General features: G+C 38.5%; 1 protein-coding gene across 1 annotated transcript; it reads right to left on the minus strand.

Annotated features, from left to right (window-relative positions):
* Positions 1-336: 336 nt before the first annotated feature.
* LOC134204711 (protein gustavus-like) lies at positions 337-3,070 on the minus strand. The gene is made up of 3 exons (XM_062679490.1): positions 3,039-3,070; positions 1,846-2,752; positions 337-516 (listed from the first exon to the last, which is right to left on the minus strand). The coding sequence occupies exons 2-3, from the start codon at positions 2,549-2,551 to the stop codon at positions 488-490; spliced, it is 735 nt and encodes a 244-aa protein (XP_062535474.1). The 5' UTR covers positions 2,552-2,752; positions 3,039-3,070; the 3' UTR covers positions 337-487.
* Positions 3,071-14,158: the final 11,088 nt, after the last annotated feature.

A 14,158-nucleotide genomic window follows, 5' to 3' on the forward strand; every position in this document is an offset into this window, starting at 1 on the left:
TCTCAAGGCGGTCTATCATGTCGAACCCGTTTTGCACCTTGTTTGCAGATGTCTACTACTTGGCTAGCCGTGCCCTTCTGCTCAGCTTACTGCGGGTCTCGTGTAAGGTCAGTTCACTGATGACGAGACTTGCCTTGGCCGCATCCGCATACTTGTGGCTTGTTCCGATGCTGCAATAGAGCCCTAGACTGGATTTGTTCCAGCATTTGTTTGTACTAATCCTTTTGATAAACCGTATCGGGTCATCTTCCTATCCGGCTGTACTGATCTCATCCGCCGGTACATGCCTTCACAACGAAGGCAAAAAATAATAGCAAAATGGCCTGTACAAAAGGAACGCGTCTCCAATCTCATAGCTTATAAGGGCTTTTAAATTTCTGATGTGTTGAACCACTGCAACGATGATTGTATTCAAAATGTCGGATTGCCTCCACTTCGTAAATGGATTGGTTGCACGACTGATTTATCAGATTAGAGCTGAATTCATCTATGGTGGATTGCAGGAAGACGATAAAGCTGCAAAAAGAATAAAGTGTATGTCAGATGGGTTATGGATGTAGTTTGATAGTCAATAGTTTAGGGTTTTTGACTGCAACTTGTTGCGAGAAAACAGGATAAGAATTACTGTATGGAAAGATAGCAAATGTATTTCGGTTTTCGCATGCACACACGTTCAGATAGACATTTGTTCAGCTCGACGATTGGTTTATAACATTATGGGTCTCCGAGCCTTTTATAAAAAGTTTGATTTTTGAGTGGAATGATAGCTTTTCGGTACAACGTTGTTGGAAGAGAAAAGCAAAACATCAACCGAGGATTCTTGATCCAAATAACAAAATTGAGACTCGCCTTCTCTGGTAGCTCCGGTAATTTCCCATCACCGCAGATGTTCGTCCGTTTGGTTCCGCCTTATCCACAAGGCACGAGCCTTATACCGATTTTATTTAATTATGAGCTGATATGGTATGCATTTGGATTCGATTCTGTTTTTTTTTATTTTCACTCCAAACGTTAAGAATCTCAGTCGCATTTAAATTTTCCAACTATTCGAAAAGCTATCCAATCACAACTATAGTTACGGAAAACAACTTTCAAAACTCGGTTTCGGAAGGGCTTTTACCAGAATTTTGGATATATTTAGCTGACATTGATGCATTACAATAGTAAAGGCTACCTTACACCTCGGGAAAAATTTCCGCCGGATTTTTAACCCCGTGCATTTTAAATGGGGCCGGGATTTTGATTTTCCGTGTCCGAATTCCAAAAACATCGCATATGCAAAAATGCATGGGGAAAAAATCCGTGGACCAAATTCCCGAGGTGTGAGGCTACCTTAATGGTAACCGTTCACCAAAATATCCGCATCACTTTCCCAAATCCGTCATTACCCACCGCGCAAGGATTACAACTCGTTCGTGCTAACTATTCCACCTATTTGTTTACATTGCGATCGGTCAACTCAAAATAAAAACAAAAATCAGAAAGTTATCCGACGCCCAAAAAGGATAGTTGCTTGACCACCCAAAAATAAAACCCTTTCGTTAAAGCAGCAAAAAAGTGATTGTAAACATGCTCATAAAGGTATCGATTGTTTTTGGTTTTGATCGATTTCGGCAAAATCAATTACCCACAAAAGCTTAACCTTGGATGACGCGAAGGCTAAGGTTCAGTCCGGCTCTCAATAAAAAAAACAAATGGAAAAACTGCTGCGCTCCGCCGGATTGCGTTGGTTGTTTGGGTTTGACGTCAGCCTGCTAATGGCGCCGCTCGAATCGAATGTCAAACTTTTGAGTAGTCGTTTTAAATTTCCAACGGCAATTGAATAAAAAGGGAATGGATACTTACGATCGAGGCCACCGATGTACTTCATGGTGATTTCGCAGTGCTCCCAGACTGCGGACACGATCGGGTAGAGCTTTCGTCCCTTGAGCCCCCGGAATGCCACCCCCGGATACTGACCGTCGACGATGAAACTGAGCGTTCCCTCGTCCATGTCTAACGCTACTAGGAATTTGTCCTGCACTAGGAAGGTCTCGTCTGGCTGAAGTATCGCTGGGTACGTGACGCCGGGGCAGGTTTTCGAATTGTGGTACAGCATATTGCGCCCCAAGTCCCAGCCCCAACTCTGGTCGTTCGAACCGACCAGACTTTGATAACCTACGGAGTGGAGTGGTGCCTCAGATGTGGAAACACCGATCACAGCATGCGTACCTCGCTGCCGCGTCGACCAGAACACTTCCCACACGTGCAGTCCCTTGGTGAAGCCCACCTTGCCCCGTATGCAGTCTGTGCTCTGTGCCACCGGGTGCCGGTGGAATGTCATCTTGTCGTCCTCCTTCACAAACACATTGAGCGAGCGGTCCTCCGAGTTCCAGGAGTATTTGATCGGCGTTTCGCGAGCGGCCGGTGGCATATCGAGCAGAAGATCAAGTCGGGCCGGACGCTGGAAGTGCGCCGCCAGTTCGCGCGGGATCTTCGGGATAAAGGGCGATGGTTGGTCACGGCTGCTGACCGTTTTGACACCTCCACTGATCTTTTGGCCCATGTTCATGCCAGGATGAGCCCCGCTATTAGTACGACTGCTGCGGGTGCTTCGGATGGCAACCTTGTACGAAACTCGAATGCGCTCAAACTCATGGGGATCGATGCGGTTCAGTACCACGCGGGGCAGTAACGTTGAGGTGGATGGCGATATACTCTGTGGACGGCGGCGATCGCTTGACCTTAGCACCGGACCCGGCTACTTTTGTATCTGCAAGGAGATCAAAACGGAAATGCTGTTAGTGATTTTTGTTAGCGTGGAAGTAATAAATAATAACAAAAAACTTTGTAGGAATTTTAGCGATCTAATTTAAATATTGCCATCCTATCGCAGATCGTCAGACAAATTAACACAGGTTGATATTGGGTCCCAATTAGGAGTCAGTAAGCGTATCCCTTGTTTACGGAAATTGAATTAAGTTTTAGCTTTGAAGCCATATAGAATTAACATTGAACAGCCTGGCGCAAATCAGGCAGATTAAGAAAGGTTGATATACTTGCTTGAGATGGCCGTATGGATTGCAGTTTTACTTTAAAAAAAACAATTGGACAGCTTTGGACAGAAAACGTAAATAAAACGTGACGTGAGGAATCTGTCAAAACCGTCAAAACTCACAGCAAACACTTTCAAATAAATTTACCATAATTTGAGTAAAATACACTAGCGCCTCTGGCGGTGCTGGTCTCGTCAGCTCATCTGGGTTGCATGAATTTTAAATCGGTTCTTCGGGACTCCGATGTCCCGGTTATTAGTTCCTGCCAGGACACAACACAGATATTTATTTGAACGGCTGAACGTTCGAATTGAGGGGAAGTGTTGAAATACCAATCGATTCACTCGAGTAGAACACTTGATAAACAATAACAACTCTCGTGAGGCCATCACGATTGTTTTGTAAACAATTCTCTTTTCACCCGTTCGCTTAATATACATGTAATAGTCAACTGTGGTAGGATGTATTTTATATGACATTTGTAGAGTTTCAATTTCGAATTATCCAAATGGCTGCACGGGCAGTGCAGCCAGTTCAGCTGAAAAACAACTTGTTTAATAAATAATATTTTATGTTTCACAACCATAACATGTAAAATAATAGCCAATACGGACGATGAAATTCAATATAGTTATCAGTTCTCAAACCTATTCCGTGTGTTTTTATCACAACGAAGGGAAACTTCAACATTCACAACTGTTCTAAGGAGCAGGAAGTAAAACTTTTCGCTTGATATATGAAGTGTCCACCCACATGCCTTTTATTTATTTTTTAGAAAACATTTGTTTTTATGTATGGCGACAATTGGTACACCCACCCTATAGCAAAATGAGATAAAAATGTGTAATCAATCATGATGATTCAGATTGGAAAACAAATTATAAATCAATTTGATGTCAAAATCAACATATGTTTTCTAAATATTCTCATTATGTTTTCAGACTTTGTTAAGGTATCTAGCATAAGGTTATTTGGCCGAGAATGTCATTTGGTCGAACAGTTCCTTTGACTGAAAAAAAGCTTGGCCGAATAGCTTAATAGCCGAATATGCCCTTTGGCCGAAATAGTGGTTTGGTCGAAAGGGCCATTTGGCCGAAATAGACATTCGGTCGAAAGTGTCGTTCGGCTGAATTGGTAATTTTGGATATTTTCACCTCAAAAAAATTATGAACTTCCCCAGAAAATTCTTTTCCAGAATATTTATTTGGAAATTATTTTCAGATTTTCCACAGGAATTACAATTTTCGAGATCTCTTTGGAAGTAGCAAGAGGAGCTCCTTGGATTTACCAAGGAAAATTGTTTGGAATTGACATGAGAAACTCTTCAGAGTTTTCACGGGAAGCTGTTCCAAATTTCTACAGGAAAATATTCAGAATATCCACGGAAAGTTCCTATTGAGTTTCTGTTGAGTATTCTTTGAAATTTACACAGAAAATTGTGACTGGTAAAAGGGATGCCTTAACGTTGACTTCCTCAATCTAAATTGTTTGAGACAGCTAGTTTTTTATCCTTTATTAGATTGATTTTTTTTTACAGGGATAAGTTCATCACTAGACGGCTAGTTTGGGCCTGAGACGAGACCGGCAAAGACAGCTTCTTTTTCCTTGTTTTGACACTTGTTTTTCTTTTTATCACAGTTGATTATCGAGTTTCAACTGTTTCCTTGACTGTTTCACCTAAGCCCCGGGTGGACTCTTCTGAGCACAATAAAAGTGTATACAATTCACGAGTTAGTAAATTCATTTTCATAAGGATTTTTATACCGGGAACAAAACATAAGTTTCTAACTGATTATTAATAAGCTAAACGGATGATTTGGAATACTCGTTTAAGTGGAAAAGTCTTCGTAAAACAAAATTCATGCGGAATATTTTATTTGGGATACCAATACTTTCACACAAAAAGCTGCTGGTTGCACCTGACAGTTCGTGACAGCAGTTGACTGGCAGCAGCTGAAGTTACATTTTTTCCTCTTTGCAAGTCCCGTCCCAGGTTTGGGCTAGTCAACTTTAACCCTTAAAGGCGCAAGGCGATTTTTTTAGAAATCGTCGGAAATATTTTTACCGTAAATAAACATCGAAATCATGAACAATAAACGTATTTTCGGTTTGTTGTTTTAAAACAACATTGCGCATTTAAGGGTTAAAACAACGGAAATATGCTTGGAATTTTTAATATTTGGATTTCTGCAGAAAATTCTTTTTATTTTCGATAAGAAATTCTTGGGAAATTCTATTGACCGAAAGCGACCGCGGCCAAACTGGTAATTTGGCCGAAAAAGCTGTTTGCCTTAACAGATCGCCTGGCTGAAACGATCATTTGCCGAAAATGCTGTTTAACCTAAAAGGATTTTTAACAGAATGGGCCATTTGGTCATACGGCCAAATGTCAATGACTGAACGGGTAATATTGTCAAAAATGGCCACATGGTTTTTAAATCGTAGCCTCTCTAATTTTAAATCGATACAGGCTTTTAGACCAAAAGACATCCAGTCAAGTACCATTTAGCAAAACTAAACGTTTAACGGAAACTGTTATCAGGTCAAGACTGGTTTGACCGAAAATGTAGTTTGTCCGAAAGCGACGTACAACGAAAAGGAACATTTGGCCGGGCTTGTAAAAAGATGTTTGCCCTAACAGGCCATTTGGCTAAAAATGCCTGTTAGAAGTCGAGTCACGTACAAGACACTGAAGACGACCACACAGTTGTGGTCGAAATACGTATCTGCAAAGATAACGAAAATTAACTGGTGGAATTAAATGGACAGTACTTAATTCGTCTTAGACGGTTTAATACGTTTCACTAAAAGAGCTTAATATATTTTTCTAAAAATGCCGTTCGGCCGAAAAAGTCATTTGACCGAATAGATCATCTGACCAAAAACGTCTTTCGGTAAGAATTCCCAGATAACCAGAATGCATGCATAATAGAATTGTTTTTCTGTTATGCGATGCCTATGCGCACAAATTTAATCGTATACCAGTCGAGAAAACGCTTTTTACTTGCAAAAGTGAAGGCGAATATGTATATTTCTTATCCGACATTGCACGGTACGATGTGCGATGTGCACGATTTTTTAAGCGAGTTTGTTTGTTATACATTGCGATATAGTTTGTGATAACAAGCTCTGTTTGACAGAAAATCCGATTTCATTTGAGTTTGTTTGCATTAGAGTCCTGTAAGAAGAGTAACGTCATGTGCCACGTTTGACAGGTCTCCTGCTCGTTTGGAACGCGCATTTGTATGGAACTGACAGACGATTCTGTTCCAATTCTGACACTTGACGACACTGTTATTATAGTCACTGTAGTTTGCATGAATATGCGATGTCAACAAATGAAACTGGAATAAACTCGTAAAATAGTCTACTGTGCAGGAAATTTATAAATAAACTATATAAAATAAGCTATTGTTTATAAAAGCAGTTTCGCCCTTTTGAAATGTTGGTGCCGAACTGATGAGCTTTGCACCACAATGTTCTTTCTGCAACCTTCTTTGAAAAGTGTCGTACGGCTGAATTTATCACTTTGCCAAAATGGCGTTTAGCTGAATAGGTCTTTATGGAAAACTTTATGGAAATGAATTTTATTCAGTCTGGCAATTAACGTGGAGGCGTATATGTAATTCTTTGACGTTGTTGAACGACAATCCGAAAGTGCAGTTGATTGCCAGGATTGAGAGACTATTGTTGAACCATAAGATACCAAAAGTTAGTACAATGCTGATTGCTGGTGAGTTACTGCTAATAGAATTGGCGCCGTAATAGCCAATCAGAAAAGATTTGCAAGGGTCTATGCTTATCAGACAACAACATTAGAAGCTAATCTATTCTGACACGCATTTGAATGTCAACTTCTCAATTCTGATAAACAGTAATTTAACAGATTACTAGGATGAGGAAATAAGTCCAGTCGTTGACAATTTTCGCAGAAGTCTAAACATTGATAGCAAAGGCAATACAAATAAGATAATAAAGCAGTATTTGCTTAGCTAGGGCATATTGCTCCCCTTCTCCTAATGGTTCGAATTAGCATTTGAAACCGAGTTTCCCTACAGAAAGGCTGGTTTACAGTTCGGAAAACGTGTCACAGGATTTGGTCCCCCATGTGTTTTCAAAGAAGCAGGATTTCGTCTTCCGTATCCAAATCCCGGTCCTTTAAAAATGCATTCTTCTGATGGTGTATTTCAACTTGCTTTACAAAGCTGTGCGAAAAAAATGAACCCCAACACAAAATGAGCGAAAACAAAGCGTTTTATCATCGCTTCTCGGTGCGAGCGTTTTTCGATTACGTTTTTCGCACTTGTACACAAGTTCAATAAACTTATTTTCATGACTTTTATTTATACTATTTTTCGAAACAGTTTTCGACTCTCCTTTATCGTTGTTCGTTATCTATTGGGAGTGATTTCTGCAAACCCTGTACGGCGGCGAAGGCTATGCGGAGTATGTACTATTTCCAACCATGATGCGTCTCCGAATTTCTCTGCTGGTATGGTTTTTGACGGCTGAAATACAAGAATAATTCTTATTAATCAACTACTTTGATTTCGTCACCACCGAAACAAACTCGTTGTGACCCAGGTATCACAAGGTCGTATATCATAGCAAATAAGTGTATGAAGTTGAGGCCATACTTATTGTTAGCATTTGCGACTTTGTGTTGGTGGTCGTCTCGCGTTGTCTACTCTACCTATCATGTACGTCGTCTTCGACGTGTTTAAGACCATTCGCTTAGCCTTCCTCATTTTGATATAGGCTTCCTCCATCTTCTCAAAGCTGAACGGACTTCACGACTTCTTTCTTATTACCCCCTTCTAATGTGATGTTGGATAGCAGGCTCGAAAGACCATCATTTTGCCGTAGCCCTATGTGCGTTTCGAGAATGCCCCTGAAACTCGAACTATGCAAGTAACCCGTTCAATCGTCACTTCGATCAACCTATCATTCTATCCGGAAATCCGTGTTCGAGCATTAGCTGCAATAGCTGGTCTCGGTCGATTGTATTACATGCGGCTTTGAAGTCGATAATAGATGATGTGTAGGTAGACTACATTCGAGGCATTTTTGGAATATCTGGCGTTCGGCGAACACCTGGTCCATTTGGCCATCTGGTACTGTACCACGAACTCTCTTGCAATTGATGCTAGCCGACGGCATAAAAGTTAAGCGCTGTCTTTATTAGCGCGTGACTCCGTTCGTTGCCCGACGAGGAAAGAGGCAAAGTCATGGTCTGCTATTCACTAGTCAATGTTGGCAACCGAGCCGTTATATGGATGATATTTGCATATCTGTCATCAATGCACACTGAAGCGGATTGCCCAATTTCTAATATATTTCACCCTCACATTCCCCTTCATCTCTCACTGAAAAAGAGAAAAAAATCATTGACTTGGGATTTTCATAAGCAACTACAGTAATATCCCGATTTTATCACCCCCCTGGTGAATTTTGGGGTGATAAAACAGGGTATGTGACAAAATTGGAAAAAAAATATTTCCAATTTTTTAATTAACAATACCCGTTATTTCTTGTCGAAATTGCTTACAGAATATTTCCCAGGTACTCGGAAGTCGTTCGTAATAAACTACAGGCGGTGAAAGTTATTTCATGAAAATCAATGTTGTTTGAGGTATTATTTACGAAAATAAAAAGAATGACAATTTTTTTGGGGTGACAAAATCGGGTCGAAAACGTGACAAAATCGGGACGTTATAAAATCGAGTCGAAAACGTGATAAAATCGGGGGTAGACAAAATCGGGGAGTGACAAAATCGGGTCAATACTGTATTTACACCGATTTTTTTCTAAATTACAGCCAAGTCTAATTTTACAATCCAGTACTCAATTCCCATATTCAAAATCATCCTAATTCAAATCAGAATTCAAATATTACAATCCGATACTCAAATCCAATGTATGAACCCAAAATGCAAATCCAATATTCCTATTTTATGAACAAAACTTTATACCAAACTTACATACATTGGTACGTTTTCATAATGGAACACCAAAATCAAACATTCATATAAAATATTTAAGTTTTTTCTTCAATCTTTTCATCTTCAATGGCTCTTCATTGCAACTGGTTCTTGTTGTACTATTTTCGTGATCTTTAGCATTTCCACAGTAATCAATCGAAAACTATATTTATGCCTCGCATTGCATGATTATATATCTTGTTCCATTATTTATTTTGTTTATCCTAATATTCAATTTTCACAACTAATATTCTAGTCTAAGTCCATCTTTAAAATACAATCTATAGTTTATAACCAAATTTTGAATCTAATCTAATATTAATCTCAATATTTGCAACCAAGCCAATTCAATTTTTAAATCTAATAATCATCTTACCTCACCCATTATCCAAATCAATTGTTCATTTTAAAACCAATGTCGAAAACAATCCAAATTAAATTTTTTAATTGAAAATCCACATATAAATACGCAAATGCATATTTACTATACAAATTAATCCAGCCTTTTTTCTGAGCCTTCTGAACTGTCAACAATTTCATGTTCATGATCTACTCCAGCTGCATTTCTTCTTATTTTTTTTTGCAAATATATATGACTAGTCGACCCGGCAGACGTTGTCCTGCGTAGTAGGCGAAAATGCTCATGTGAAATTTCCATACGAATCCTAATTTTAGTTTTTCACGATTTGCACAACCTTAGGGGAAGAGGCCCCAAAACGCCCCCCCGATGCAAAACGCCTTTTGTGGTTTCCCTCATATTTACCGTCATTAAGATGTCCGTAACAAAACTAGATCTAAAATTATGTAGGATAGACGAAGAAAGTTTCAAAATAGTGCATGGGAAGTTCGGAAAAACTGAAAATTTCCACATTTTGAAGAAACATCTAACATAGGGCAAAACGCCCTAGTGGCAATAACCTACAAAGTACTTGCGTCTCCACGGACTATCCATACTAGAATGCTGATTCGCCGACGCGTGGTACTTTGTTCCCTAGGAGCTGCCAGCTAAAAAGCGTTTTGCCTCATGAGTTTTCCGGCAACAGAATATCACCACTTTTTGAAATGTGAATATTATCAATATGATTGAGATTTTTGACAATTTTTGAATGGCATCAACTAGCTATCTTCTTTAACTGATGCATAATGTAAAAATACCCATGAATAGCGTTACAAATAAGACAATAGAGCAGTGTTTGCTTAGCTAGGGCATATTGCCCCCCCTTCCCCTACGCGTAATTTTGGCGTGAGGAAATATCATATAAACCCGTCGGAAACGGTAACGAACATATCTGCTGAAGAAATGAAAAAAATCCATTCAGCCGTTTTCGAGTTATGCGGATACGAACACAGACCATTTCATTTTTATATATATATAGATATCACAAACAATCTGAGTTATGATCTAAATCTGGTTCAGAATTATGCGGGATATCCAGCAGACCATATCCAAATATCCAATACAATTTGTAGGCCTTCCAACGGGAAAACCAAAACAATATCGGTGGCTCTCCAATAGGGTGGCTCAAATTAGTATGGGAAAAACTTTTTTCAATTTTTTTGATGGGCCGCCCTCTTATTCGGTTCTACTTGATGCCTTGATGTTCTGGACGAAATTTCAGCCAAATCGGTCAACGTGTGGACGGTGCTAAACTCGTTGGAAGTTTATATGCAAAAATGTATGCAGAAACATCCAAAAACAGTGAATTGTAGTTGAACGGCACAACTTACGATGAAGAACTATGATACTCATTCAGATCTTGAAGAATTTGATACAGAATGGTATGCAGAAAACCGCGAGAAGATTAGAATTTGCCCGGCTAAGTTATTAGCATTTCTTTGAAGTGGGGTTTGAGTAAATTTCGTTTAGCACCGAGTTTAGCACCGCCCAAACGTTGACCGATTTGGCTGAAATTTTGCCCAGAACATCAGGGCATCAAATAGAACCGAATAAGGGAGCGGCCCAGCGAGCGGCGGCGGCGGCGTGAATCGGCGTGGCGATTTTTTTATTACGCTTCTTTAAGATTTTTTTTTGCATTTTTTCGGGATATTTTCAAGAATTTTTTTTGTAGGAAAGATTTTTTTGAATTCCGCATGAAAAATCTAATGAACATTAAAATTCTATAAGTTTCCTAAATTTGGAAATTATTTTCGGATTTTCCATGTGAACTACTTCGAACTTTCGAAAAGTCTTTGGAATTACCAAGAGAAGCTTTTTGGAATTCCCAAATAAAATTGTTTGGAGTTTAGGCATAAAATTCGTCGCAATTTACATGAAAAACTTCAGAATTTCCACGAGAAATTGTTCTTAACTTCTGCAGAAATATCTTCGGAAATTCACGGAAAGTTCCGGTTGAGTTTCTGTTGAGCATTCTTTGAAATTTATACTGAAAATTCTTCATAATTGTAGGAGAGTGCGGCTGGTAGAATGTGTGTTTTAGCGTTGGCTTCTTCAGTCTAGAATAATTAAGATGGCTAGTTTGGCATGGCCAAATATAAAACAGTAAATTCTTAAGAATTTTCACGGGAGACTCTAAGAAATTTTCAAGGAAAATTCACCGGAACTTTAAAGGGAAACTTCTTTAGAATTTTGTGCGGGGAGGATTATTCAAAATGTAGACTTCAATAAAAAAAATTGTTTTTCAACGGAAAACATTTCGCAGATTTTTTGGACTTCTACAGGAAATTCTTTGTACATCAGACGTTCAATAACTGAAAGTCATTTAACTACAATGCATTTTACTGCAATTCGATGGTTACATCAGTTTTGCAGTTATCGGACAGCTGAACTTCAAAACGATTTCAAAGTCGATGATATAGCTGCATTGCACTGCACACTATTGGTGCACTTCTATTGCATCTGACGTCTTCTGACAATCATTTGACGTCTAGAATGCGTTGCAGTTATCGAACTGCCTGTGCTAACTGAAACTAAAAGATGTTGCAGTTATCGAACGAATAGTTATGTGAAATTCTTGGGAAATTCCATTGGTCGAAAGTGACATACGACCGAATTGGTAATTTGGCCGAAATGACCGTTTGACCAAAAAGATCATCAGCCCGAAAATGCCGTTGGTCGAAATGGTCGTTTGACAGAATAGCCGATTCAGAATTACCCGAAAATATCGTTTGGGCCAATAGGTCATAATGCCAAACGTCAATAAAAAAATATCCATCCGTTTGGCCTAATGACCGACATTTCGTAACCTCTCTACTTTTTAAGTCGATACTAATTGAAAGAAACAGTTATCAGCTCGAAAATGGTTTGAAAGCGACATACAGCTGAAAAAAATCATTTAACCGAATAGATCATTTGACCAAAAATGCCGTTTGACAGCAATGGCCATTAGTCATTTGACCCGGAAATGACCTTACTGCAAAGCAAATTTCGAAGAATGCTCAACGGAAACTCAACAGAAACTTTCCGTGAATTTACGAAGATTTTCCTGTTGAAGTTAAGAACAATTTCTCGTGGAAATTCTGAAGTTTCTCATTTAAATTGCGACGAATTTTATGCTGAAATTTCAAACAATTTTATTTAGGAATTCCAAAAAGCTTCTCTTGGTAATTCCAAAGATTTCTCGAAACTTCAAAGTAGTTCCCGTGGAAAATTCGAAAATAATTTCCAAATTTAGGAAAAACTTATAGAATTTTATGGAGACGTTCATTAGATTTTTCATGTGAAATTCAAAAGATTTTTTCTTTGAAAATAAAAGTCTTGAAGGTATCCCGAAAAAATGCAAAAAAAAATCTTCAAGAAACGTAATAAAAAAATCGCCACGCCGATTCACGCCGCCGCCGCCGCTCGCTGGGCCGCTCCCTTATTCGGTTCTATTTGATGCCCTGATGTTCTGGGCAAAATTTCAGCCAAATCGGTCAACGTTTGGGCGGTGCTAAACTCGGTGCTAAACGAAATTTACTCAAACCCCACTTCAAAGAAATGCTAATAACTTAGCCGGGCAAATTCTAATCTTCTCGCGGTTTTCTGCATACCATTCTGTATCAAATTCTTCAAGATCTGAATGAGTATCATAGTTCTTCATCGTAAGTTGTGCCGTTCAACTACAATTCACTGTTTTGGATGTTTCTGCATACATTTTGCATATAAACTTCCAACGAGTTTAGCACCGTCCACACGTTGACCGATTTGGCTGAAATTTCGTCCAGAACATCAAGGCATCAAGTAGAACCGAATAAGAGGGCGGCCCATCAAAAAAATTGAAAAAAGTTTTTCCCATACTAATTTGAGCCACCCTATTGGAGAGCCACCGATATTGTTTTGGTTTTCCCGTTGGAAGGCCTACAAATTGTATTGGATATTTGGATATGGTCTGCTGGATATCCCGCATAATTCTGAACCAGATTTAGATCATAACTCAGATTGTTTGTGATATCATATATATTTGCAAAAAAAAATAAGAAGAAATGCAGCTGGAGTAGATCATGAACATGAAATTGTTGACAGTTCAGAAGGCTCAGAAAAAAGGCTGGATTAATTTGTATAGTAAATATGCATTTGCGTATTTATATGTGGATTTTCAATTAAAAAATTTAATTTGGATTGTTTTCGACATTGGTTTTAAATGAACAATTGATTTGGATAATGGGTGAGGTAAGATGATTATTAGATTTAAAAATTGGAATTGGCTTGGTTGCAAATATTGAGATTAATATTAGATTAGATTCAAAATTTGGTTATAAACTATAGATTGTATTTTAAAGATGGACTTAGACTAGAATATTAGTTGTGAAAATTGAATATTAGGATAAACAAAATAAATAATGGAACAAGATATATAATCATGCAATGCGAGGCATAAATATAGTTTTCGATTGATTACTGTGGAAATGCTAAAGATCACGAAAATAGTACAACAAGAACCAGTTGCAATGCAGAGCCATTGAAGATGAAAAGATTGAAGAAAAAACTTAAATATTTTATATGAATGTTTGATTTTGGTGTTCCATTATGAAAACGTACCAATGTATGTAAGTTTGGTATAAAGTTTTGTTCATAAAATAGGAATATTGGATTTGCATTTTGGGTTCATACATTGGATTTGAGTATCGGATTGTAATATTTGAATTCTGATTTGAATTAGGATGATTTTGAATATGGGAATTGAGTACTGGATTGTAAAATTA

The sequence above is a fragment of the Armigeres subalbatus genome, unplaced genomic scaffold (assembly GCF_024139115.2).
Source record: "Armigeres subalbatus isolate Guangzhou_Male unplaced genomic scaffold, GZ_Asu_2 Contig85, whole genome shotgun sequence".
In the NCBI taxonomy this organism is placed as follows: Eukaryota; Metazoa; Arthropoda; class Insecta; order Diptera; family Culicidae; genus Armigeres; species Armigeres subalbatus.